Source organism: Apostichopus japonicus, chromosome 15 (assembly GCF_037975245.1).
Source record: "Apostichopus japonicus isolate 1M-3 chromosome 15, ASM3797524v1, whole genome shotgun sequence".
Taxonomy (NCBI): domain Eukaryota; kingdom Metazoa; phylum Echinodermata; class Holothuroidea; order Aspidochirotida; family Stichopodidae; genus Apostichopus; species Apostichopus japonicus.
The window spans coordinates 19,209,965-19,237,663 of NC_092575.1; the positions used below are offsets into that span (position 1 = coordinate 19,209,965).

At 36.3% G+C, this 27,699-nt stretch overlaps 2 protein-coding genes across 2 annotated transcripts; one reads left to right on the forward strand and one right to left on the reverse strand.

The window, feature by feature from the left end:
• The first annotated feature begins 451 nt into the window (after nucleotides 1-451).
• LOC139981367 (THO complex subunit 5-like) lies at nucleotides 452-15,400 on the forward strand. Its single transcript, XM_071993708.1, has 16 exons — nucleotides 452-702; nucleotides 1,225-1,362; nucleotides 2,728-2,939; nucleotides 3,670-3,816; nucleotides 4,356-4,470; nucleotides 5,207-5,339; nucleotides 5,576-5,694; nucleotides 6,419-6,518; nucleotides 7,551-7,653; nucleotides 8,371-8,472; nucleotides 9,790-10,001; nucleotides 10,556-10,659; nucleotides 11,775-11,862; nucleotides 12,878-12,996; nucleotides 13,464-13,663; nucleotides 14,122-15,400. The coding sequence occupies exons 1-16, from the start codon at nucleotides 559-561 to the stop codon at nucleotides 14,183-14,185; spliced, it is 2,100 nt and encodes a 699-aa protein (XP_071849809.1). The 5' UTR covers nucleotides 452-558; the 3' UTR covers nucleotides 14,186-15,400.
• A 1,942-nt stretch (nucleotides 15,401-17,342) lies between these two features.
• On the reverse strand, nucleotides 17,343-26,176 carry LOC139981368 (sin3 histone deacetylase corepressor complex component SDS3-like). Its single transcript, XM_071993709.1, has 10 exons — nucleotides 25,843-26,176; nucleotides 25,124-25,190; nucleotides 24,506-24,653; nucleotides 23,230-23,289; nucleotides 22,636-22,732; nucleotides 21,889-21,987; nucleotides 21,610-21,671; nucleotides 20,374-20,428; nucleotides 19,794-20,071; nucleotides 17,343-18,058 (listed from the first exon to the last, which is right to left on the reverse strand). Exons 1-10 carry the CDS (start codon nucleotides 25,955-25,957, stop codon nucleotides 17,963-17,965), a joined length of 1,077 nt encoding a protein of 358 aa, XP_071849810.1. The 5' UTR covers nucleotides 25,958-26,176; the 3' UTR covers nucleotides 17,343-17,962.
• Between the last annotated feature and the right edge of the window lie 1,523 nt (nucleotides 26,177-27,699).

A 27,699-nucleotide genomic window follows, 5' to 3' on the forward strand; every position in this document is an offset into this window, starting at 1 on the left:
TTTTTTCATTGGACATCACACCATGAATCATTCAAGGTCTCTGGATTGGCTGTTCTAGTTAACTGATCGCTCCTCTGAATAACTAGGGACTAGGCTTAAAACTTATGAACCCAAAAGACATGTTCACAATACGGATATTACATATTTGCCAAGAACATTGGTGTTGCTTGTCGACACATACATGGGTCCATCGCACAGGAATTTATAAATTTCTGTGGTTCAACGTTTTTTAGCAGGGTGAACATAAAAAAAACGTTCCATTTGCTTTAAAGGAGCCTTTCAGACATGTAGCAAAATTGTAAAGGTGAATAGCCAATTGCACTCTGTTAGTGTTAGAGCTATAGATACATAACACCCGCCGTGTTTATCGAATTTTGTTGCTTTTTGATATAGCAACACTAACATATATAGCTAAAGGCATCCTTCAAGGTACTGACAGAAGGACCATGGTCGCGGACCTGCTTTTAGCCACCCTAAGTACCCCCTGACCAGCGTTAGTACATCATTATCTGCTATTACTGGCTGCTAGTTTCCGACAGGATTCAAAGAAACGTCAAAATGTCTACGAAAATTCAACTTTCTTCAAAGAAGCGCCGAGTAGTTAGTAAGTCTGGTGAATCATCCACATCTTCTTCTTCTTCCCCACGTCAATCAAAGAGAACGAAGACATCATCAGAAAGAGTCGTAGAAATTAAGCCAAAGGTAACATTCATATTCAGTTCTCCAAGTTGAACAAACGTTATAGCGCGTGCTTGTCTCTATTTGCATGCAATGTTAGTTTAGGATGACCAGTTCTGCGAAATAATATCCTTCACCATTTCTTGGGTTAATGTATGTATTGCGATGTGCATGACAATGTATCGATAAAGACTATAAAGTGTATGTTGTTAACACATTACAAAATCTAGGTGTGCCTATGTGAAAATTAGAGAAAATTATTCGACGATGAGATAAACTACAGTGTACCATGATCAACCGACAGTGCTAAATGGTGTTCAAGAATTAGTGCCTGATTGTAGGCCTATACACACAGCTTGAGCCCATTCTAGTCTGCTGCTACAGAAGCTTACTTTTCGATTCAAACAATATCATTAAATCGTATGGACTGGAACATATGTTACACACTAACACATATCAGAATTGTCATTTGAAATGGAAAAGTTGATTAAATATTGACACATCATATAAGTTCTGTAATTTGTTGTAAACTTTCTTGTTTTTTAGGCTTCATATGATGAAGAAAGAGAAACAGAAACCCAGACTATAAATGACGATCTCCAGCTGAATAAGGAAACTTGTGCCAAGATTCAGTCATTGTTTAAAGAAATTAAAACACTGAAAGAATCGGGAAGAAGTGAGAATGTAAGTATAAACTGTTTGCAATACCTTTTAATTTGGACAATGTATTGCTAATTAAATGTCTAATTCATGCTGCATTGTTTCTGGGAATGAGTTTTCATTGACCTACAAAACAGTGGTCAATAGATATGTAGATGTCAGTAGATATGTATGGTTTGATATGGTATGTATGGTTTGATATGGTATGTATGGTTTGGTATGTATGGTTTGATATATATTTGCATTCAAGAAATTGCATGGATCACTTCTTAAGTTCAAACTTTGATTACATTGTTCCTCAGAGGCAACAAAGTATAACTTGGTGATCAAATTTTGTGTACATATATATATATCATTTTGGAAGGCTCTGCTTTTTTCTCTTGTTGAATGCTATAGTTACTTCGTAGAAAGAGGTGTTATACATCATTACACTTGCATAGCAACTTGAACATTTTTTATTGCATTTTATAAAGTTGCATTAATTACTGGATAAAATTATTCACTGCCTCATTTCAGACCTTGTTATTCTTGTTAATTAATCCATCTGTTCCACCATTTGCAAATTCTATAATTACCCTGCCAAACATGGAATTTCAGATTAACATCAAGGACAAAGCATGAGATTTACAGTATGCTCCCCCTGAGCAAACCTTGACTGATGACTATACAGGAGTCAAGCCATTTTCATTGGTGAACCTCTGTTGTCTGAAGGTTAATTTCTCAAAAACTTTAAGTTGGTATTGAAATGTAACCTTCAGCGAAAGAAACTGTTAGTGGTGTAAAACGTACATCATCATTAGATTTAGTCTGCCCTCATCCTCTAATGCTTTCTTTATAATATCGGCAGTTACTTTAAGATGTTAAGCAGCCATATGTTTATGGGGGAGAAGCTGAATGGCTTACGTCCTCATAGTTAATGTCATATATGGTTATGCAGTTTACAAGTCTAGCTCAATTGGGTTTTTTTCTTACAATTTGGAAGACCATTTCAGATGAGAAAACCGTGGATTTCTTACTAGATGAAAAACCCAGCTTACTTTGCCCTTCCAGTGATCGAACCTACGACCTCCTGGTTGCTAGGTTACATTGCTGCTAATTCTACTGCCATTATTCTATTAGAGTTGTAACAAAGTCAATAGATATAACTGACAAGTGAAGTCATCATCGTTAATTCATTCTGACTCAAATTGAGTCCTGGACAACAAGTCGCTGTATTATCTCACTGTGGAAAACAAATTTCTCCTCACTTCATAGAAATTAAAGTTACTCAAATCATGACTCGTTACAACACTGCATTTGGTTCGATGGGAAATTTTTTCAAGGCTGATCAAGGAGAAGGATTGATAAGTTCAACCCTTGAATGATATTTTTTTTATTTATGTTTTGCAGGCGGCTACCATTGCAGAGAAGCGTGCCGCAGCATCGGTGTTGTTCGTCACTCTGAAGAAGATGAATCGTCTTTCCCAACTACGCTGCAAGAAAGCTCGTGATATGACTCAGACTACAAAGCAGAAAGTGGACGGACTTCACCTGCAGCTACAGAATCTACTCTATGAAGTCATGCATCTACAGAAAGAAATCAAGAAATGCTTAGAATTTGAGTGAGTTTGGAACAACTTTCATTTCTCTTTTTCTTCATCTTTTTCCTTTATGCCACATAATTGACATAATTTTTGTAAATTTTTCCAAGCATAGATGGATATATTAATTGGTGGAATTTTAAGGAAACATGGTTTTGGTATGTTACAGATTAAGTATGTTTTTTCTTCTGCAACCCAGGTCACAAACCTTAGACAACCTAATTGTGTGTCACAACCCATAATTTGAGTAACTGGGCACTAGTCCTAAAAAGTTTTTGTTATTGCTGGGTTAATATCATCAGATAGTATCTTACTTAATAAAAAGGAAATATAATAATCAAAAAGTTTATATGTGTACTATTACCACAAGAAGTTCCAGGTAGATGGTGTTTATGTATGCTTGTCAGCCATTGACTCCAGTATAAAGTTCCAGTTGGTTGGTTTGAGCAAGCAGGAATTCTTTGTAATGATTTTGTGTCGAATATCTACATCATTTTGCTTGAGACCATCAGGCGAGAAGTTTCTATATTAGTCATACAAACATAAGCAATGGTCCAACTGCTTTTAAATGTCATGCAGTCTTAAAATGAGCATACTCAAAAACTTAATCCAACTTTCTAGAAGCTGAAAAAAGCACCTAATTTTCTTTTTAAGCAGGATTTGGATTTTTATGAATCTCATCTGGGTAATTTGTGGATAACATTATTTTGTTGACATAATTAATTTTTATTTTTTATATATTTTTTTCCAGGTCAAGTGATGAAAAAATTGAGCTAGTGGACGTGGCTACCTTTTACAGAGAGGCTCCTTTGGATATTTCTATGCCTAGCGTGACTGAAAAAGACCCTCACAAGCAGAGGTTAGCCAGACTGGATTGGGAACTAGAGCAAAGGAAACGGTAAGTACCAAACTTCTGACTGTGCCTGGTATAAAATGAAAAAGGATCATATTTAGATCCATTTAGCTAAAACTGGATTAGTGCTAAGAGAGAGATTAAGTTACCAACAGTCAGTCATGCCTACTGTAACTGAAAAAAGTGAGTAATGAGTCGACTGGTATAAGTAGCAAATGAGGTCACAAAATCTTACAAACGGTGAATATAAGGAAGCCCAGGTGACAATTCATTCTCGATCTGTCTTGTATGTAGCAAACCATAAGATCAGTCCATTAGTGTCTTCTAACTCGTTTAATTGCTGATGTACAGCGGGAGTCCGTCGGTCTAAAATCGAAAGCTTACCTCACAGAGTCAGATGAGGCCAGACTGCGTTTTTGTACCAAGGTAGTAATGTCTTGGACAGTGATGCCCGGGAAGGACACCTTCATTTACTGATAGCAATGAATCTGCCATTCGATCAATTTTCTTTTTTGTCAGTTTTGCATTTATCAGGAGTATTGAGTGTTATCGGTGTTTTCCTTTGTTTTTCTTTTTTTTTGAAGGTTGTCGGAGAAGTATGATGCAAGTGAAAGTAACAGGGACTTAGTTGCCAGAGAAATCAAATCCAAACAGGAATACCTGGAGAGCTTACAACCGAGACTCAAGAGCATTCTGGAGGTAATCTTAATGGCATCTATACAAGAAAATATGTTTGTGGTGGCAATGACCAAATATGGCATATTTCCAAATGCATTTTTTATGTTTTGTAGGAACTTTAAGTTCATGGTGTACCGTCAAGAGAAAGTTGGTCAATACAATTGAGTATTACTTATGTCCAAGATTGTGGTCTAAAGGCTTACACAAGTAGACTTTCTTGCTTGGTATGTTTGTATCAGGATAGTTTTGCATTCTGCAATAGGGCCTGAAGAGGACATATAATGGGGACAAATAAATTAATAACAATAATAATCAGTAGTTATTTTACGATGCTTAATTAGACACAAATGTGGGAGAAACCTGTAGGGAACCTCCTGATTGCTAAGCCTCATTGCTTCAAATGCCAACACCTTGATCCACTCTGCCACAGCAGTAAAGTGTGGAAGGGGTTAAAAGTCTTTGTGAAACAGGTTACCGCTTCATAAGAAGATAGCCCATTTAAGGTAAACAATTAAAAAAAAACAAGAGCAAGATGCCATCATCTCCATCTGTTGATATCCCTCAGAGTTGTTGTGAAACTAGTTTCATGCCTTACAGAAGTAAACGTCTAAGAGGAGTGTGGCATTTCTGGAGTTGAAATTATCCGTAGTATTGTAGTTTGTATTTCATATTTCTATTCCCTAAGTCTTCCTCCCAGTTCAGAAGTACCTCTACTCTTGTACATTGCTTTCATTTTTTTTGGGTTCTATTTCCTTAGTCTACTGTCCCGGTTCAGGAATATCTCTCGATGCCCTACGATCAGATCAGAACCCAACACCAGATGGCCCGACTCCTCCCTCGGCCTCTCTATATACTCTTTGTTCAATCTAGTGCCTATAGTGAAGCTTGTGGTGAGTTGCATCGCATACATTTGATGTATTAGGTTTCAAAGAATTTGATCGGTACATCCTGTCACATGTTTTCTGGGAGGGGATGGTTGTGGAGCCGGTGGTTAGGTAAATTTCTAGGTAGTAATTTCTCATGTATATAACAATTTTGCATAATTTCAACATAGCGTACTGTAATATCACCTTGCTACCCAATAGCAGTTAAAAAAATAAAATTTTTGCTTTTCCTTTCTTTTCAGATGGAGATCTTACAGTGAAGATAGAAGGAGATTCAGACACAGCCTCTGCCTCTATGTCGACCTCCGTAGCGATAGAGGAGGACAGTGACTCGGACAATGAAGAAAATCTGACCGAATCGGTGAATAGAGACAGATGTATATGTATTTTTTGTATGTATTTTTAGATCCTCCTGCAAGCAGGAACTCGCGAAGAAGCCATCATTGGCTTATCAAAGCCGCAAGCTTGACCGAAGTCAGTCTCTTACATTCATATTAAACGTCCATGATTATGAATTGTCAATTGTCAACAACTCTGTGACTGGACGACATACATTAATCTTGGAGTGACTCAAACCGGGGACCTTATGATTGGAAGGGACCGGTGTTAACCACTGAGCTAACACTCCTTATGGCTAGGCCTTACGGCCTAACACTCCTTATGGCTAGGCCTTACGGCTAGGGAGCTGCAGTTTGAAAGAGTAGATCAAAACCTAAGGAAATGATTTGCTTTGTGAAACATCTGAACAGATATTCAATTGTGCTGTGAACTACATTATTCTTTCGATATAGAAAGAGAAAGTAAGGTGTTTGTTACAATATAGTTGGTTACATTTACCCCCAATGTGCTCCGATTCGTAGATTTGTTTCTGCACTCAATTCAGATGATTCTTTACGCCGGTATAAATCGGTCATTAGTTTTTCATTTCTTTATTCTCATGGCAAACATATCCAATCAAATGCAAAAAAAACTACTTGAAGTATTCAAAATTACTGACAAAGTAAACAAGCAAAGCCTTTTCATCCATCATGTTTCTTTTTTTTGCTATCTCACTCTTTTTTTCTTTCTTTCTTTTTTTTTTGCAGAAGAGGAGAAGAAAAACTGTCGGTGATAAGTTGGAGGAAAAAAGAAAGAAAGTCCTGGCTAAACATCCCCTTCAAGTTGTGATGCAACTTACATTTAAAGGTATACTTCAGAAACTGGCCGTACTTGGAATTATAATTGGAGCACGTTGGGAATTCCACAGTTGCGGATATTTTATGGTCCCACCATAGCATTGCTAAGAGATTTAAATGGTAGGGGTATTTTTCCAAATGGAGCTCACAAAATTTATCAGCTTGTCCCTATTTCAGATATGTTAGACATGTACCAAATGCAACACAGTATTAAAGCTATCTGAGAGCTTTCCTCATTTTCGATGGGTCAGTAGCAACATTATAAATTGACATGATATAGTTGTTTTTTTTATCTAGAATCTAAGATCAATTAATCAATCACATTTATACACTGCCAATGTCAACAGAAGTTGCTATGAGACAGTTACATGACATTTAACAGGTACTGTTATAGCAGTTTCTTGAAATTATCAATAGTCTGAGTGTTTTTGATACGGTCTGAAAGTTCATGAGATTACATCCCTTATTTCATGAATATTCATTTATTGCATACATTACAAACAGATAAATGCCTCATGTGAGGAACCTTTGGGTGAAGGAACTATTGCAAATAGGAAACTATAGTTGCAATACTAAAGTAACTATTCCTTTTTCATCTTTAAAGTCAAAGCAAAATGTGCAGTGAGGTTTACACAGTGTCAGTAAAATACAGGCTGTTCAGCAGTTCTACTTTTCTTACTTTCCTACTTTGTCCAACATCATTCCTTCTTCCCATTTATAATTTATTCTATTAAAATAGCCCTCTTTCCCCCCAACTTTAAGGAGGTTAGCCAGTGGCAGTTAATGCATGCTGTCCAACCGATTCTCCTTTTTCTACTGATTTGGCCTTCATCATATTTTGTCTTACATTTTCCATTAAAATAAATTCCTATTATTGGTTTTGCTTCCTAACATGTCATAATTATGAATTTTCTGTGAGGGTGCACTTATTGCCTGTGTTATCACAAATGTCAGCAATTCTGGAAAATATTAGATGTGTGACATCTTACGTACCGACTCAACATTGCATAAACATTTAATCTCAACAATATTCACTTGACAGGTGAAGCCCAGCTTGTTTTGACATTTAGCTATCTGATAGAGCTGCAAGTTGTTACCGTGGTAACAGAACTAAAGGATTCTTCGGCAGCCAAAGCTTTACAAAGGTAACTCACAGTTTTTATTTCACATCTTTAAATTTTCTTTTGGCCAAGATTCAATAAGAATAAATAAATGCAAAAAATTTTCTTCATTCTTTGGTATAAAATGTGGTTAATTCAATTTATAATAGGCATTGTTGTTTGATTGTAGTATTGAATAGAAAAGAAAATTAACCAAGTTTGAACACAAATAGCTTCTGTAATCGCTAAATTGCTCAAAGTTTAGTTGTTAAGTTTTGAATGTTTCACGTCTATTTATAATGTTTCATAGTTTCTTGTTTATAAGCATAACTGTTCTGATTTCTCAGTATTGAATAGTAAAGAAAATTAACCAAGTTTAACACAAATGGCTTCTGTAATATCTTAATTGCTCAAAGTTTGGTTGTTAACTTCTGAATATTTCACATCTATTTATAACATTTATAATGTTCCATAATTTCTTGTTTGTATGTATAACTGTTCAGATTTCTCAGTATCAATATGCAAAATATAAACAACTTACAAAGATTATCTTAATCTCTCTGTCAAATATTTTATTTTTTGAATTGCTCATCTCAATATATCTATAATAAATTATTAGTCACTTTGGGTAACTGACAAAAATTCAGATAAAACTCAGGTTATGAGATATCTTATAGGCATTCATTATGATTGATGAGACGTAAATGTGTTTTCTCACATTAAAACTAAACGCAAACTTCTTTTTCTTTCCTCAACTTTCAGTGACTTGCTGTCTCCTAAGACCATCCTCAACGCTCTCTATCCTGGAGATGACGGAGCTGAATCTCCAAACCCTTCCAACATATTCCAACTACAAAGGATTGGGTAAATCATTCATTTTAGGCATTTGTATGTATGTATGTATGTATTTATGTTTGTATGTATTTTAGATCCTCCTGCAAGCAGGAACTCGCGAAGAAGCCATCATTGGCTTATCAAAGCCGCAAGCTGACCGAAGTCAGTCTCTTAGATTCATATTTAATGTCCATGATTATGAATTGTCAATTGTCAACAACTCTGTAACTGGACGACATACATTAATCTGGGAGTGACTCAAACTCGGGACTTTTTGATTGAAAGGCCCCGGCGTTAACTACTGAGCAAACACTCCACTGAACATTTGAACATTGAAATTGAACATTTAAAAACAATTATCCTTGAAAGCAACTGGTCGTGATTGCAGTAAACGTATTAAAATATATCATTGAGTTTCAAAAGCCAATTCCATGCTGAAGTAGAGGTTTCAAGTATTTTTTCTACATTCCATGAATGTAAGTACATATCAAATAATTAATACAAACTGTTAAAACAGTAGCAAATACAGTATAAACTATAAAACAAAGAGTAGAATATAACTTATGTCAGATGGAAGTAGAGGAACCAAAACGTACGGAAAGATAACTATGTCAGCCAGACGGCCTCCAATTATAGAACCATAAAAACCAATCAATGGCAAAACCGTTCAGTTGCCAAGCATCTAAGTCTACCAAGTCGCATTCCATCAAAGTTATGATATATTTTTGGCACTGATTACTCTTCCCCAAATATTATAGTTAAGGCAGAAAGAAAATGGATACTTAATCAACAAGGGACTGAACAAAGATTTTGAGCTATTATCCATCTGTTAGGGGTTACAGTTCTGTAGGGTAATGATTTCTCTAGTTCTGTTTACAATGTTGTTGTTTTATCCAGTGCTTTGTACAATTTTTGTTTGTTTGTTTGATATTTTTCACTTCACTTTTTGCGGGAACACAGGCGTGTCTGAAATGTACTATATACGTTTTTTCAAAAGTTGTGCTCTTATTATGTCGTCTGTGTTGTACGCAGTGTTAATTATTATAATTTATGGAGCGTAGTATGCGCAACATTATTGCATTATATATTTTTGCATTATATATATATATATACATAAACCTATCTATGTATACCTATCTATATTTACATACACATATCTATATATATATGGTATGGTGTACCGTATGTCAACAGTTTATTCATAACTTCTAGTGTTGTTGCACTTAGTAAGGTATTAGTAGCCAATGCAGCTAGGTTGATAAACATGTTCCTCAAAGTTCCTAATGTGTACAGATGCAGCTGGTCATTCTTTCTGATCTGTTTTTATTCTTTGTTTGTCTCCTGTAGCATTGATTCTTGGAGTACCTTCTCAGAGTCGGTGGGGAGTCCCTATCTATGGTGCCAGTGGTTGTCTGGTCTCGACTTTCTCCAATGCGACGACACTAAAGGAATGAAACCTAACACATGCCTCAGTTCCAGTCACATGGAAGCTACTGTCAAGGCCCTTAAAGGACGAATCAAAGCTAGGCTAGCTCTCCAGAAGCAAGTCACTCTAGTTGGTAGGTGGCGACCATCGACAAAGGGAGATTATTGTGTGTGTGTAGCAAGGTGCATGTTGCTTGAAAACTCAGCTGGATATAAAAAGTCTCTCTCGTTTTTATCTCAATCATTTCTTCATATTTTCCAATGCAAAAATCAAACAAAGTCTTTGTCTAATTTAATCGTTCCTGACGAGGTTTTTTCGGTGAAGTGAAAGTAACAGATAACATGTGCAGATACCTTCTTCTTTCGTTTTATGGTATTTAATAATTAATAATTTATTTTATAAAGCGTAAAATCCACAAAAGTGCTCTAAAACGCTATGTAACAGTAAAAAAATATATGACACATAATATGTAGTAAACCTGCAGAATAAAATACAATTTAGATGAGTATGAAGAATAAAAAGCATGCACGTTTAAGTGTGTAAGAGTACTGGACATGAATAGAGTTGAATACACAGTTGTATTGTTTAGTACCAAAATATCTTGATAGTTTTAACCCAACAGGTAATAACTACAAACCATCTGTAAATGTTTTTTTATTATCTATTTGTTTTTCTTGTCTGTTGCAGGTCAGGGCAACATACCAGTACCATCTTCAACTGTCAAATTGTTCCCCTCCAAGCTATCATCCAGAGTTGTTTCTTGGAAGCCTATCACAGAGGAAGCCATGATGGTAGGTAGTATATAGCATATCAGGCTGCTCATGGTTGGTGAGAGGAAGGGGGGGGGGCTCAGGGGGTCTATGTCTAGTTAACATTGCCAGTAATTATCTCACTAGATAGCTACAGCAATGTTAATGTTAGTACTTGTAGCAACTATGTAGTTCATGTTATAAGGCTTATCCTGCCAAGTTGGTGGGGCTAACATTATGCAGCCATCAATTATATTTGTGCGTTGAAAATGAATTTTATCATGCTTCTGCAATGATTAGGTATCGTGATACATACTAACAACAGTGATATGTTCAATGTCACAAGGGGTTTTAGAAAATCATGACAATTAAGTTTTCATGGCAAACACAATCCCAAATAATTGTGACATATGGTAACCCTAACTCAATCACACACCCCTTTTCATAAAATTACAACCATAATCAACTAACTCAGTCTTATTGAACTGATGTAATCATGTGTCTTCTTAAACACAGTTGGGATTTAGTTGGCCATTTTACCAAACCTACAGAGTGTTACTCAAAGTAAAGATTACGGTAAATATGTGTTATCAAACTAAAATATCCTCCGTGATTCCATCAACCATTGATGGTTAATGAGTAAGATGGCCATTGGCATGACATCAAACTGTAGGATACACCGAGGACTCGAGGAGATACAAAATGATATTTCCCTGCTAGTAATGAACCATTTCTACTAGCTTGTGGGAAACCACTGTAGGTGACATATTTAGACAGTGTCAATAGGTCCAACATACAAATGTACTAACGTAAACAAGTAGAATGGCTGGCAGTTCACACAGTGGTAAATGCATGTATTTATGTCTACATTTATGCTAAATCAGAACACTACTTGAACAAGTAGTGTTTTAAAAGTAGCATTCTGTAAAGAGCGAGAGTTAATTGTTTAGTTTTGGTTTTCATTAACTGTTATTGGGAAATGCCGGACATGCAAGGTCAGCAAGGGGTCATGCTGGATAGAGGGCAGTATATAATAGAGTTAAAAGACATGTCAGAATCGACTCTACCGTAAATCTTCGTGACAAAATGGCTGCTTTTGTGGCTTCCTATTATTATGCAACTGCGTTTACGTTACTATTTCGCTCTCTCTATTTCAGGAACTGGACTTTGTGTTGACACATCCGTTGAGTGAAAACATCGATTCCAGCTCATTCTTCTATTCATTCTCTTGTGAAAGAAAATCCGGTGAGTTTGGTGATTAGACAAAATAATGATGTGATCCTTCTAGAGATTGCTACGTGGTCACATCCTTTAAAGGTTCATTGCACAATGGACTCTTCCTACATATTGCTATATTACAAATACCCTTTAAAGGTACATTGCACAATGGACTCTTCCTAATTATTGCTATATTACTAAATACCCTTTAAAGGTACATTGCATAATAGACTCTTCCTAAATTATTGCTATATTACTAAATACCCTTTAAAGGTACATTGCATAATGGATTCTTCCAACCTGTTGCTATATTCGCACACTGTATGGCATTAAAGCAGCATTTTGCGTCCTTTTCTATGGTTTTTCTCAACCTCACTGACTCCACTATGCCATAACGACATACATAACTAGCTTATCTATTTAAATCTTACTTCAAATGGTGGCATAAAAGTCGAAAAATTTGCAACTTTCAACTTTGTTTTTCTCCAAGATATTTTCAGTTGGGATCCCAATTAACCTCGCCCATAATATGAATATTTAAACACTACGAACGTCATTGACCAATAGGCCTACGTAATACAACACCATGCTTGATTTGTGTACAGTCTATATGGCATTTGTACCAGGAAGTTCCATAATGACTCCCTGGTTGTACCAATGCAAAATCTTGAATCTTTTTTTAGAAACGGCTCATAACTAAACCTGTATCTCTGATTGGTTGAATTCAAACTAGTGGGTTTGGGGCAACTGTATTTAACTGTGGATTTGTCGTGGACACTTTTCTCATTATCTGCAAATATCCTTAATTACTCGCTAATTAACGTTATTTGCAGGGAAAAACTTGGCTAATATCTTAGTTTGCTGTTTTGTGATTGATATATGTAAAAAACTTGATGGACATGTCCAAAAAGTAGAAAACGGCGACCAAACGCAAAATGCTGCTTTAAGGTTTTAAGCCATTCCGTATAGCCTGATTTTAACATAGATGATGTGTTATCAAGTTTGTTCATGTTCTTTTGTTGTTATAACCTACTCTTCACAGCTAAAGTGCAAGGAGTGGTTGTCTTAAAGGAGGCCTACCCGATCACTCCTCCGATATTTCTCATTAAACTCATCTGGCAGAATAAGACCCACATGGCAGCATCTGACCACGACATCTTGGTAAGGTTTTCAAATCAGTTTTATGGTGTTCACTTAGAACTCTATATACAGAATACAATATAATATGTATACAGAATAAAATAATGGTTGGGGAAGAATGGGGAGGTGGTGGTGGAGTAATTGTGGAGAAGGATAAGCAATATAGGGAAGAATGGGGAGGTGGTGCCTGGAGAAGTTGTGGAGGAGAATAAGCAATGGGAAGAATGGGGAGGTGGTGCTGGAGTAACTGTGGAGGAAGATAAGCAATGGGGAAGAATGGGGAGGTGGTGCCTGGAGAAGTTTTGGAGGAGAATAAGCAATGGGGAAGAATGGGGAGGTGGTGCCTGGAGAAGTTGTGGAGGAGGATAAGCAATGGTAGAGACTTCATCCCTCAGTGACGGTGGCTTGGATCAATCTCTTACACTTAAATTTACCTCGAGAAGGGAATGTCTCAAATTTAAACTTCGTTGTTGTTGTTGCATCATCAGGATATGGAGGCAGAAGTTAATTTACACAGCCAGGAGTTGATTACTGCCAAGACCTGTGAGTACCTGCTCAGCTGTCAGTTACAGAGGCTGCTACAGTGTCTGGACGTGTACCTGGAGGCCGCATCAGCGGAAGAAGCCAGCCGCTCACCGGGAACACAGGTGGAATTTCCAAAGGAGAAGATGTTTGTGAGAAATACACGGTATGGATTACATAAAACAATCTTCCACCCCCTCCCTCCCCCACCCTCTCTTTCTCCCAACACCTAACCCATCCTTCCTTTCTGAAGACCTTTTCTTGTTCTAATCAGTTAAATCTTCTTATCGGTCAATGACAGTTATGAGTCATTGGCATTCCTATCTAGCCGGATGGGATTTGATAATGTTAACCAAAGTTTCGTCTGTTGACATAGCTTTTGGGATGACCTGTAAGACTATACATAAGATATAAGAATCTAGTAGCAAAATGTTTGGGAAGTGCATGTGTGTTTTTCTCCTCTCCTTAAAGAACTGGATTGGTAAAGTTTGAAAATTTGTAATAGTGTAACAGTAGATTGGAAGGTACCATTCTATATGATTAAAAGTTTGTTAAAATGAATTCCAATGAAATGTTTTGAATTTTTTTTTCTTTTTCCTTGTCCTCTCCAAATTTCATCAACAGGGGTCGTAGTCGAAGCAAGCCTTACAAGTACAGCCCTCAGCATGGATATTTTTCACAAAGATAAGTTCACAAGGTCTCCAAGCAGCCACTTTTGGTCTCTACAATAGCAGCATTATCTGAATGACGGAGGGTCGTGGTCTGCGCGGATATTTTTGCGGAATCGCTAGTCACCCAGGAAATCGGTTCAAGACCATGCAATGTCTTCAATGAAGTATTAAGAAGTGTAAAGAGTAGAGAAAACTTCTTGACACAGAACCAACCTTTTTTGTGCATCAGATTTGCAGCCCATCATTGCTTGGTTGTACGAATTATAGTTTTGTTTCAAACAAGCTGTTATTTTACACGACTAGCCCGTCAGTACAATGTTAAATTTAATGCTTGGTCATTTATTCCGATACACTTATTTTGAATTTTTTTTTGAATTTTCTTAAAATATTTTTCAGTTAAGAGATTGTCAAGAGATCGAGCTAATGGAAAAATTGAAACCAAAACATCGGTGTCCCATCAAAAAATTAGTTGAGGCTTGTGCAAGCAAATGTTTTGACCTCCATATGTAATAGGCCTTCTGGAAAACAATTTAACCAACACAGTGAACAAGTTTTTCTTGACTGAACACAGTTGTGGATAATACTGCCAGCGAAGTTAAATCATAAATCTGTCCTTCAAACGGCTTGCTCTGCTGTGGAAATATTATTCTACGACAGACATTGATAATGGTGCTATGCAGTGACTGCATGAAATGTGAGTCTAATCTATGGTTGTGTAATGCAGAGGTCAATACATCTGCTTGTGCATGTGCCCGAGTAATGTTCTGATGTTGAGCTTTCCAATTGACCTTACACAATTCTTATCAATATTATTATTTGAATTAATTAATTAACATTATTTAGTCATGATCAATTTGTAAACAAAGATTACATTTCTCACCAAGATTGGCTTTTCATTTCAACAATATTGCAAGAAAAGGATATTTCACAACTTTGAAGCTTTATCTGTAATGGCCTCAAATTTTAGCCTGCTTAAAAAAAATGGGTAAAATCCTTCAAAAGTACTGCTTTTCCAGACATTCAGTCATTTCAGTGAGTGTTTCAAATGAGGCTGTTAAAGATTGGGAAAGTGGACATTCTTACATATTCAGGGACAATACTGATGGACTTTTTAACAAAGTAAAAAGAAGAAATGGAAGATTTTTTTGGTGTATAAATGAAAACAAATACATTTTATTTGCATCATGATTCATGACAATGAAGTAACCAAAAGATTAATTCCACAATTCTTATTCGTCTCTCCTCTTTGTCATTATTTGGGTCTTTAGTGTACCTTTGCATTACTTTAAACAACTTGCATTCATATAAAATTCCTGTGTGGTGTGTTTTTAACTTCAATGAGAGTCACTTAGAATACTGGCATGTCAAGTAACATAATATTTATTATTTATGAAAAAAAAATGGGTTTAGGAAGAATATTAATATTTTGGTTTTTATCATAGGATACCAAACTTAAAACACTTCCTTAAAATGTATATATTCATAGCATTTCAGTTTCATATATTTATGGCCACTGATCACTGGTAATTCTTTGTTACAAAGTGGATGTTAATCTGTCATTCAGTCTTGATAGGACTAACCAGCAGAATGAATTTGGTATTGACTAGTCCCACTCCCCACCAGATTCATCTCAGATATGCAAATTATATGCAAATTAGTATTTGCCTGGTACAGCATGTTAATGACAATGTTCCAATGCTTAATAGCATCATTCTATGGAATTCTGGTTTCATGCTCTCAAAGCACTTGTAGTCACAGAATATACCCAGAGATGCCAAGTTTGGAAAACTTTTTACAGTACTCAAGGAGACCAAATAATGAGTATTTTATACACAATACTTTCATCATGTCATAACTTACCACATAGATAGAGCTTTACATTACATGTTTTCATTCAACCCTACATGACCAGTCGCGACAGCTTTACATAAAATTTCAGTTAGATTTTCAACTCTAATAAATATTTTTCGCACCAAGACCGTTTGGAAATTTACTTACACGTACTGGGACCGGACAGTAATGATACCCGTGGTTTTCAATTATTTTGTGTCATTTTTAGTGACTCGCTCTTAAACTCAATGTAGTTTTTATAGGGAAGTATGAGTTGTATGTCTGAAGATATAAAAAGCCAGAATACTACTAGAAATATGTGGTTGTCTCAGAAAGGCATGACTATTGAGAACTGTGGCTGCACCCAAAATACGGTCTAAATACATTAAAATCATATTTTTTGTATTCATCGTTATGGTCCGTTGGAAGTACGTAAACTCATGACTGGTTGGCACGTCAGTATGCCTGATAGAAACAGGATATTTTTACTGCTCACAGTGTCTATTGTACTTTGAAGGGAGACATAAAGAACCGTACCAAAGATAATTGTCCCATCTGGGTGGCTAGGTACATCTGTTGTGACTCTATGTGGTAAATCTAGGCTTAATCCTGTGATGGTAATGCTCAAATGTTAAGTCATTTTCTTTAAACTTCAAGCATCTCCTCTGACAATACTGCAGCCAGCAAACAACATATTAAAAGTTTCAAGCATATTTGATGTCCAAAACAAATTAAGCTCCTTTCCAAGCCCCAAGAATATTTTACAAAAAAAGCCCCAAAAGAGATTAGGAAGATAAACTAACAGGCCTAGAATTTCCCAAATTTAAGCCACTTGCTGAGAAATAAAAGCAAGTGCTTAAAAATAAACTGTTGGCTAAAACCAAGTCCTGACTGGCATTATTCCTGACTAATAACACACATCAGTTACTTTACTTTGAGCAGCCCAATAATAATAAGCACTAATACAAGGTTTTATGTTAGGTATGGAAATCATGTCCATTCTTTGACTGAAGATTGTTCACCTACTAAACATGTGCATGTTCTTAATGTCTACTGGCATAAGAATGTCAGGGTATTTGTTTCTTCTACTGTCAAATGGTAAACTCCACTGAGGCTCTTAAAACCCATACGTCTTCTTCCTAAATTTTTATTTAAAAAAAATATCTGACGACCCCAACAAAATTTCCAAGTGACCCACAGTTAGAGACCCAAGGTGTAAGACCAGGGAGGATCGTCTCAGGGAGGAAATATTCATTGAAAGTGATAGAATTCTACCTTTTGAAGTTTGAAGATGAGTGAGTGACCAGCAATTGACTTTCTAGTATGATTTTTTGGGGGGAGGGCGGGGGGGGGGCAAAACTGTTTAAAGAGGTAAACTAAAATTGGTTGAAAGAGTTGTATATGCTAAATGGTTATAAACCTGAGGTAGCTGGAATGGACCTAAGGGTAATGAGTAAAAACTAGGATCAATTTTCAGTGGGTAATGAGAATTCTGGATGTTTTGTGAGCCTAGGAGCAGCCCTTCCTTTAACAACATCTAACTTAATCAAAGTAAAGAAGGCACAAGTACCACCATAGTACCACCAAGTACCACCATAGGAAGGTAAATCTCATACTAGTGCCTTCTTAATTAAAGAATAACATCACCCAATGCTGAAGACTATCCACTCTCAATTTTTCTTCCAACTTATATTGTACAATATATAGTTATAAAGGTAGGGAGAGTAAAATTTCGGTGCCACTTGAAAGGCACAGACTTGCTTTATCATAAGTTAAAATCCATTCTAATGTCTACCCTTTTTAATCAACCTGTCATTTCTATTAACAATTTAACTGGTTATTGGCAAACAGGGTCTCATCAGAGTTCAGTTCACCAAGCAAACATACTTATTTTTACAAAATATTTTGTACACTTTATCACATGATGTATTTACAAGCACTCTCAAAAGTTAATATCTGGGGTCCTACTTTGACCTTTTCCTTATCTTGTATTTCCCCTTCTGCATTTGGCTGACCCAAATTCGCATCCTCGAATTGTCTGCAACTTTTCGTACCCAAATCTGTCGGAAGAGAAACCAGAGAGCAAAATCAAAGAATTAGGACATCTGACAGATATATACTACTAAGAAGATCTTAAAGGAATGTAGTAAAATTAACACTACAACCAGGGGGGTAGGAGCCAGGGGGGCACGTGCCACCCCACTTTTTTCCAAAATAGCAAATGTGCCCTACTGGCAAATAAAATGTGCCCCTTTGATGAAGAGCTGCCTTTTAAATATCTTAAGCCTTTGTTAATTTTAATACTTTTAGTTTAATTATTTATGTGCACCATAATAGCATTGATAGCATACTAGCACATCATATATATTTAAGTGATTGGGCCGGTGTGTATCAATTTATAGCTTAACGAGTGGTGGTTGTGGAATGAGAAAGTGCCCCTCTGATGTTGTGCCCCCCCACTTTTTGGAAGCTTCCTACCCCCCTGACTACAACATTTATGTGAGAAGGCATTTCTTCCGGAAGGAGATTGGTTTGGGAAACACTTTCTTTAATGTATTTTGTTTTGACTATGGCATTGAATGTTAAAAATAATAATTGCTAGTGGAGAACTTCAACTTATATAGGGATATATATTTTCTTTTTCTTCTTCTTCTACATTTTCAGTCTATAGTTTCTCAAGCCTTGATAACCACGGTCAGTTATTACAAATGAGTTCCACAGGTAGATCACATTAAAGGATGACTTTAGGTACAGAATGAACTTTGCAGATGCCGTATGGAAAAAATCTGTCCATGGAGTAATTTCTATCACTTAATTTGTGAGAATTGACCTGTTTAAACCATTGAATTTCGACAATTAAAATGACTGAACTATTGAGTCGAATACACAAGACTATGCGGTCAGTTCCTCAGATGCATCGCAAAATTCGATGGGGAAACGAAATAGTTCTATGGCCTCTAATGACACATTTACAATTCACTACAAATTAATCAAGGACAGATGGTTTGCAATATCGTCCATCTGTGCTCTGATCGTTAAACATGAAGCTAAAAGAACATGTTTTGGTTGAGTTTATTAGAATTTATAAAACAATGAATTAATATTAAAAATTTTAAGCCCTGCACTGAGATGATGATATTATCATCAATTGAGTCTTCAAGGAGCGTCCCATAGATTTAGCATATATCTTAAAGGTGAATTTCTTTATAAACCTCAATAGCAATACAAGACGTACTAGCACTCAATTCTTTTTCTGCCTAACACTTTCTACTAAAGTGTTTTTTGTTTCGTTTTTTGCCAAAGATATATTTTCACTTAATTTGAATTTAAAAGGAACACTTACGTCAAATTGTCCAATAGTCATGATTTTTGCCAAAGTTTTTTATCACTTCATTTGAATTTTAAGAGGAACACTTACGTCAAATTGTCCAAATAGTCGTAAGTTTTGCCAAAGATATATTTTCACTTAATTTGAATTTAAGAGGAACACTTGCGTCAAATTGTCCAATAGTCGTGATTTTTGCCAAAGATATATTTTCACTTAATTTGAATTTAAGAGGAACACTTACGTCAAATTGTCCAACAGTCATGATATTTGCCAAAGATATATTTTCACTTAATTTGAATTTTAAGAGGAACACTTATGCAAATTGTCCAATAATCATGATTTTTGCCATTGAAGATATATTTTCACTTAATTTGAATTTAAGAGGAACACTTACGCAAATTGTCCAATAATCGTGATTTTGCCAAAGATATATTTTCACTTAATTTGAATTTAAGAGGAACACTCACGTCAAGTTGTCCAATAGTTGTGATGACCGCGCTGACTTTGCCCATCTCCCGAGACTCCACGTAGATGTTCTGGTCTTTGTGGTACCACCGTTTTTCATAAAACAGTTTGCTGCCATCTATCCTCACATTGTACTTGGGCATGCTGATGGTCCCGGATGCAGTGGTATTCGTGGAGGAGGAAGCAGCCGCTGCATGTGGTAGGGTGTTCTGGGAGACTTTTGTGTGCGCAGCCGATGGGGAAGATTTGTGATTGGTGTTGTGGTAAGAATGGGAATGAACTGGGTAAAGAAAACAAAAATCCGAAAGTTCATCAAAAACTCATCATTCACAAAAACTGACTACAGAAACATGCCAAATTTATTTTGTTTGCAACAACAAGCATACAACTTCTCCCAGCAAAAAATGAACACAGAACAATACTTTGATGGGTGTGTCAGTTACCCAGTCCATTGTGTATAGCCTTCACTAGAAAGCTCACCAGAGAAAGTTATAATTAAAATTCATTTAATTTAATTTAAAAAAATAATTAAAAAAAAAATTTAATTTAATCAAAATCAGAATAAGACTATGGATATGGTACCTTTATTACTGGGTTTCGAGGAGTTTCCACTTTTCTTGCTCAATGCAGACCGTCCCTAAGAAAGCCAAGAGAGAGAGAGAGAAATGAATATTAGAAGTATGCACAAAGGAATTCAGAATCTGGTACTTCAGTTCTTAGATAAGTAATTATAATCAGAAAGATGATATCAAACAAGACACCCATAGGTACCTGTAGCCAGTGCGCATAGCATGGAATAATTTAAGATGAACACCTTCCACAGCAATTTGGAAGTTTTATGAAAAATATTTCATTTGCCCAGCAATTTTGTACGTCATTTTGCTATCGGATATTTATTCCTTGCATTGTTTGTTGTGATTTCATTGACTGCTTTACAACATGTGAAACGGTGTACAACAAGTCGTATAGCAGGATCAGGGTCCTTGACACTCACTTGTGGGTAAGGGGACCAGGAATCCCCCCCCCCCCCAAAAAACTTACACACCAATGATTGCAGGCGGTCACTGTGCAATGAAAAGCAGTAATTTCAACAGGCCTGAACATTGATTTCAATACTGTTCTGCTCCCCCCCCCCCCTCCACCCTATCCTCCATTTTTTCAAACCAGTGCCAGGGTTCCTGATGATGCCACTTCCTCAAAATTCATAAGAGTCAACAATCCTATTCTATTGTATTCATCTACTGTGAAGGTATGAATCCTATGATATTTCAACGGCCATTTTTAAGGACCTTTCCTTCCATTTATATATATATCTTTTTGTTGATTTCTCATTCAAATAAAATGCATTTGGATTGTTTGTTAAAGTCGGTTGATGAACTTATTACATGCATCAGTTTTTTAATTTAAAATGCCAAATAATTATCATAAATTATATTAATATAGCACTAAATACAGCAATTCAAAGCGATTTACAAAGTAGGAAAGAGACAAAGGAAACCAAGGGAAAAAAGAAACTAGGAATCAAACAGAAATGTTTTAAGTTGTCTCTTGTAAAAAGAGAGGAAGGGAGAGTCATGTGCGTGAAATGGGAGTTTGTTCTAAAGAGAAGGCCAACTATATTTTGCAAAGATTTTTTTACAACTCTTGAAGAAAACTGAAGGCAAAAAATCTGCCACCAAAATATTACATCAATACTAGAATAAAATGCACATAGGCCTGTATTTTTTTATTACATCAATTACTAAAGAGTTTTATTTAACTGCCCTTGAAAAAATTTTAATTGAAAAGATGGAGGTGGAAGAATTTGTTTTTGTTTACCTTGCTAAGTATTCTGAGGTCCTCCATGATATTTTCGTCAGACAACAGGTAGGTGAAAGGAGGTATGACAAGAGTTAAGGGAAAAGAAGAAAATTATGAAACTTAATACCAAATTATCGATGATGCAATATCAACATACCCCAGATGCAATGTAGAAATGTTCGCAGAATGTTCAGAAAAATAAAGCTGAAATATCCGGTTTTTTTTTTGTCAACACTGTAATGCTACTAAAAGAAATCATTTCATTATGTTTTTAATTTTCATGATTTTCAAGGATATAGGGAGAAGCCTTCCTTCTCTTTTCGGGCATTGGTAGAGGTTCATTTGGCCTCCTTCTCAGTTTTCTGGTGTTGACAGGTTTCACCTCAAAGAAGTCACCTGAAAATGGAGTGGGGGGAAAAAATCCTCTATTAAAAATGATAATTCAAAGTACCTTAAAGTTGCAATACAAAAAAAAAAAATATGATATCTCTATGATCAGCTCTAATAAAATAATCCTGCTAATTAATAAATACAGGCCTCAAAACTCAGGCGAAATAGTTGTTAAATATATGTGAATTTGATGAACTGTAAACATAGAAACCCCCCCAAAAAAAGGGGGGTGGGATGTTACTTGCATTTTCTGTTAGTAGAAGTTAACAAAATGCCATCATCAAACATTATGCCTCATGTTAATACTAAAACTAGAAAGTATGTGTTCAGTCTTGAATTGTTCTCTGCTTGCAAACTGTTTTACATGATAAATTTTAAACACTCCATGCAAGAAATTACTCCATATTACCATATCAACTCCATCTACTCTAGTCTTCCTTGAAGTTTTAATACTTCCTGTTAGTAAAACTTGGACTGTCAAATTTTGCATAAGTTCCATAAACTTGGTTCCAGAACTCGCAGAAACAATTCTGTGTTAGAGCATTTTATTTACAGGTGTCACATTTCAAACGACCCAGATTTGTATGAAAAAAGTCACAAATGTTTATTTTGAAATAAGTTACAAAAGAATATTATCATTAATCTTTTACTCACCACCATTCAGATCTAAAGACAGACCTTCATTTTCAATATTTCTCCTTCTGTCCTCTAATTCATTGATTAGATGTTCCTTCAGGTCTATCTTCTTTTGCTGGTGAAAGATGTTTCACAAAATTATATTGTTTCATCAATATGAAGGGACACGATCACAATATCATTCTAAAACAGTTCTCCAGGCAAAATATCAAAGATGAGACTGTGCTATCAGGGGCTGATCCCAAGTTTTAAAAAAGAGGGGGTGTGGCCATGTGGACTTTGATACTGACTCCCATTTGGGGGGAGGGGGAGGGGGGTGGGGCAGTGTCTTTCCTCATAAAAATTTTTTTTAGATGTCATATGGTGCGACATATTTAGACTATAAATTAGGTCTTAATGCAAAGTTGTGCTTACAATTGGGGATGGGTGTACACTACTAGTAGCTTCTGCAAAATTGTTTTTAAAACTTTGTGGAGGAATTCATTACAAACTTGGTCAACATACAGTATTCAATCAACGTTTAGATCTGTTTCACCGTTGACATCTTCACACAGATTGAGCAATTTGGTTAAAACATATACTTAAACTGTATCACACAGATAACATAATTACCTCAAATTCTTCAGCGGCCTCCTTCCTCTCCCGGATATAATGGTGCTCCACACACTCAAGCTGTGAATATAAAGGGAAAGGAGTTTGTAATATACAGTTAACATAAACCTCTTGAATACAGACTGGGCAGTTCTATAAACCATATATAATTGAAAACGTAATTAGAAGGAAAATCCAGAACAGAAAAACTTCCAGCCTCCACCGGATTCGAACCTGGGCCTCCCGCTTTGTACGCGGATACCCTAACCAACTAGGCTATGGATGCTGATTGAATGTCCAGAGGTTCGAAACCGGTTACAAGGAAGTCGTAAATTTCACTGTAGGCATTTGACACCTATATCAAACAATACTAGTTCTGTGTTTGGTGACATAATTTGCCTTACTCTAGAGATCAAACATGACGCTATCCAACTCGAAAATCATTTGTGATTCCTGAAGCCGGATCTCGAAAGAGATACTTTGAACAGGCTTTATGTTAATGAAATGGAGGTAAACGACAAAGGCAAATGAATATATATAATTGAAAACGTATTGATATAATATATATAATTGAAAACGTAATGACATAATGTAATATGTATATATATATATATTTACAAGCAGCTTATAAATGTTATGTCATGAAAGATAATGTCAGGCATACATTTATTTACTGTTCTATTTGTTTTTCAGGTCAGTTTGTTTGGGAAGATCCTGCCAAGTACTGTTCTGAAATGGTTGGTAATATAAGCCCTCCTTGTCTATTAAAACTTTCAGTTCTGCTAAAAATTACATTCCTCAAGATAGTAAGGATGTGCTGTTTCCATTTGGTACACACATGTACACATGGGACAATGTTACAACATCATCTGTCAATCTAGGTACAGGCCCTTTTGATTTATTTTGTTACACATGTAAGACAAATTCAAACAGGTGGAGAGTTGATGAATGAAATATATGTATCTTGATTTCTGTTTCATTGTAATTTTCCTATAAATTTGTTCATTTCTAATTTTAATTTTTCTACTATGTGTGTGATAAATGCATGGCACTTATCCCAGTCATTTCAGAACTTATCCCAGTCAAAGAAGTGGCCTGATGATCCTCCGCTGCGTTTGACAGGTCCATTCTCATAGGATTTATGAATTAACAAGTTTAAAGTTCATCTTCTGAATTCTCTGTAATAATCATTCACAATGGGTTAAGTGCAACAAAGAGCAATCCATATTTTTATTGATAACAAAAAAGTGTAAATACTATAAAACTTGACAAAGGTATATAAATAAGTTCTGCTAACCTCTGCATTCTTTGTAACTTCAGCCAGCCTCATCCTATCTTTGCCTTGCTGTTCAAGCTTCTTTATTTTCCGCAAAAGTTCTGGATGCGATCCGTCTATAACTTGTTGCAGCTGTTTCTTTAACATTGTTAGCTTTTCCTTGTAGATCCTAAAGAGGATGAAAGAGAAAGGGCATGAATGCTCAACATGATACAGAGCAAAAAGGAGTGAAAGACACATAACATTCTCGCAGTCAGTCAATAAGTTTACCACCCCTTGCCTTTGTAAAAAAAAATTCTGGGTCTTTTATTTTATTCATAGGCCTTGTTCACTTCAAATTAATTTGATCACTTTATCAGTCAACAAGTTTGTCAAAAATTTTAAACTCATTCTTTAGTTTTCAGACACTTTCCTCCTTGGTTGCCTAGAAAACCCAACTTCCCAAATGACAAATAAACAAAGCATGTTAAAAAGAATACTTTCAGGAGGGATAAAAGTATTGTTTGGCAAAAGCCAGATAATGACACTCCATCTTTCATTACAACAAACACTATGAATTTAAACTTTCAGTTTTTTAACGTCCACATGGACTGGCCCCAGTCGTTAGGCAACATCTCCCTTAGTTTAAATGTTACTTACTGTTCTTTCATCTCTGTGTACTCTTCTTCGAGTTTAGCTGCATCTGTTTCACTTGCATCTTCTGTATCTGTATATAGATGAAAAGACAATGGTTCCCAATCAGGATGTAAATATACAAAACAGATCTACCTTTTTTTTTCCACTGCCTTCTTTGTGAATTCATAAAAGTTTGTGAGCAAATCATGGTACCTTTATGATACTATCAGTGTTTGTTGTAAACCGAACATGGCTAAACATGGCTTAAATACAGGAGTGACAGTGGAAATAATTCTGCTGGACAGACTTATCTGTCTTATCCCTACAACACGTGTCTTGTTTTGTCTTTTGGTGTGAAATAAATCAAATTAAATATGCCTAGACAAGAAGCAAGAAGGGTGCTTATCAACCTATGGTTGATGTATATGATATAACAATTGTCTAGCCCAGGCTAGCAAGCTCATGCAGTAACCTAACAAACAATAACAAAAGTTTGCAATGAAATACAGGCCAACAGCTACTTATTATAAGGCCTAAATGATCATATAACAATTTTAGTGAAAACGTCTCTCTATAATTTGCAGGCTTAGTAGTAATTACGGAAGCAAGCGATCATGTGCTTAATATGTATAAAGATTAAAGGGTACAACAGGCCTATCCTTCTTTACGATGTAGTTTACACTATATGAATCGTAGGCCTGGTCTAGCTTAACTTAGGCCTAAGCAGATAACCAGCAACTAACCTTCGTCAGAATCTTGGTAAGTTGCTTTTGCTCTTTCTTCCTCCTCACTAAAGTCATACTCCCGTGCTGCATCAAAGCCGTTCATTGCTGACGGCGATGACAGGGTGGAGACCATTTTCCAGCAGATAAACTCGCAAATTATTTCGCAACTGGAATAAATAGCATAGGTTTAGCCTGCATAGACTCGAGTAAGATTCAAACGGTGTGTACAAAATGTCAATCGTATGGTGTTTGCATCATGTACTAACAGTGTATAGCATGTATAGTACTACGTCTGTATTGTGCGTATATGCCCAACACGCACCACACATCCCATACTTCTACTTGCCAACGACGCGCTTTCTTCGGATTCAATTTAGAAACTTAGACTTGTTCAAGTCGATTTCAGAAAACAAACGCATTGTGAATGATCTATCTGTGAACGATCATGAAAGGCTTCAAGAATTGAACACATATTTGTACACATATTGATTGTACACACATGTCATGTCGATCCGATCCGCGGCGAGCCTTCCCTCTTTTGAAATTCTCAAGGCACTAAAAATAGTTGCAAGCATAATCTAGACCAGAGTAAGGTTCATAGTAGGAATTTTGTAAACATAATTCGAGTGCAGGTATTCCATCCGTACTTTTTACGGATGTTTTCCTATTATTATTTCGGAAGTAATGTCGGTACAGCAATGGTAATTAGTTCCCCCTCCTCCTACCCCTCCCGTAGTCCTCCCAAACCTTCCACGGCCAACAGTGCCTAAGACAAAACCCTCCCCTCCCCGACTGCATGATTAATTAAGATATCGTTCTGAATTTTTTGGAAGGGCCAGAGGCGCAGTGGCGTCGCCCAGACATTTCAATCTGTGGGGGGGGGGGCACAGGGAAGGCACAGTTCTAAATTAGGGGGCGGTTTATTTGTGAATGTCGTCCTGGTAGAGGGGTCTAAGGGGAGGGGGCCCCTCCCCTTTGAGAAATTGTTGATTAATGAAGGGTCCTCAGGTGCAATCTGGTGCTATATTTTGGAACTTGCAGTAACTTTATGTTCAAGAATTTTCAGGCTTAGTCTGTCCGATATTATGTTTTTAATTGAGGCGGATAAAAAAGTTATACAAAATATGGAAATTAACACCTTTGCTTTGATAATGTTTTAGGAGTGTTAAAAATTGGAATTGAAATTCATGCAGGGTTGTGAAGTTTAAGCATTATCGATTCACTCCGGACCTCTGTGTCCATGTTAGTGAGAAAACAACTGCCGGGTTATAGTGATGGTCGGTGGAAAGACGTTTTACCGAAGGACATAATAAGTTTCGTACTTCTTTTTTTTTTAATTGTCTAAGCTATTTTATTAAAACTACAAATCACATCCGGGGGGCACCTGGGGAACGATTTTTGGGGGAGGGCACGTGTCCCAGCCCCCCCCCGGCGATACATCTGCAGATGCGAAAAAAAAGGAGTTTGTAAAGCAAAGTTTGCACAGGGGTCATTGGAGCCGATTCGTATGTACCCCCCCCCCCCAAATGCTGATAATAATAAAAATGTAGAAGTCAAATGGTGCATTATGAGGCATATTTTAACTTCAATTTAGTTTTACGTAATTGCAGCTCTTAATCAAGATTGTGACAATAAATAACTTACTAAACGTCAAAATCCCCCCCCCCCCCCTCCTACTAATTTACTACTATGCATGAGTGACTTGTTTAGGGGAAAGCCAGATGCGCATAAAGTATTTTATAAAAGAGGGTGCTGTCGTGGGATCATTGAGGCCGAAGCCGATGTATGGGGATATCGGTTGGGGGGGGGGTGGGGGTCACCATAATTTTTAATTGAAAAGTCAAATGGTACGTTCTGAGGCATATTTAGACTATA

Coding starts and splice junctions, on each gene's coding strand:
- LOC139981367 (XM_071993708.1), top strand. CDS start 559: ATGTCTACGAAAATTCAACTTTCTTCAAAGAAGCGCCGAGTAGTTAGT. Junction 7,654..8,370: donor GCAGCCAAAGCTTTACAAAG/GTAACTCACAGT, acceptor CTCAACTTTCAG/TGACTTGCTGTCTCCTAAGA. Junction 10,002..10,555: donor GAAGCAAGTCACTCTAGTTG/GTAGGTGGCGAC, acceptor TGTCTGTTGCAG/GTCAGGGCAACATACCAGTA.
- LOC139981368 (XM_071993709.1), bottom strand. CDS start 25,957: ATGGTCTCCACCCTGTCATCGCCGTCAGCAATGAACGGCTTTGATGCA. Junction 25,191..25,842: donor TTACCAAGATTCTGACGAAG/GTTAGTTGCTGG, acceptor ATCTATATACAG/ATACAGAAGATGCAAGTGAA. Junction 21,672..21,888: donor GAGAAGGAAGGCTTCTCCCT/ATATCCTTGAAA, acceptor CTCTTGTCATAC/CTCCTTTCACCTACCTGTTG.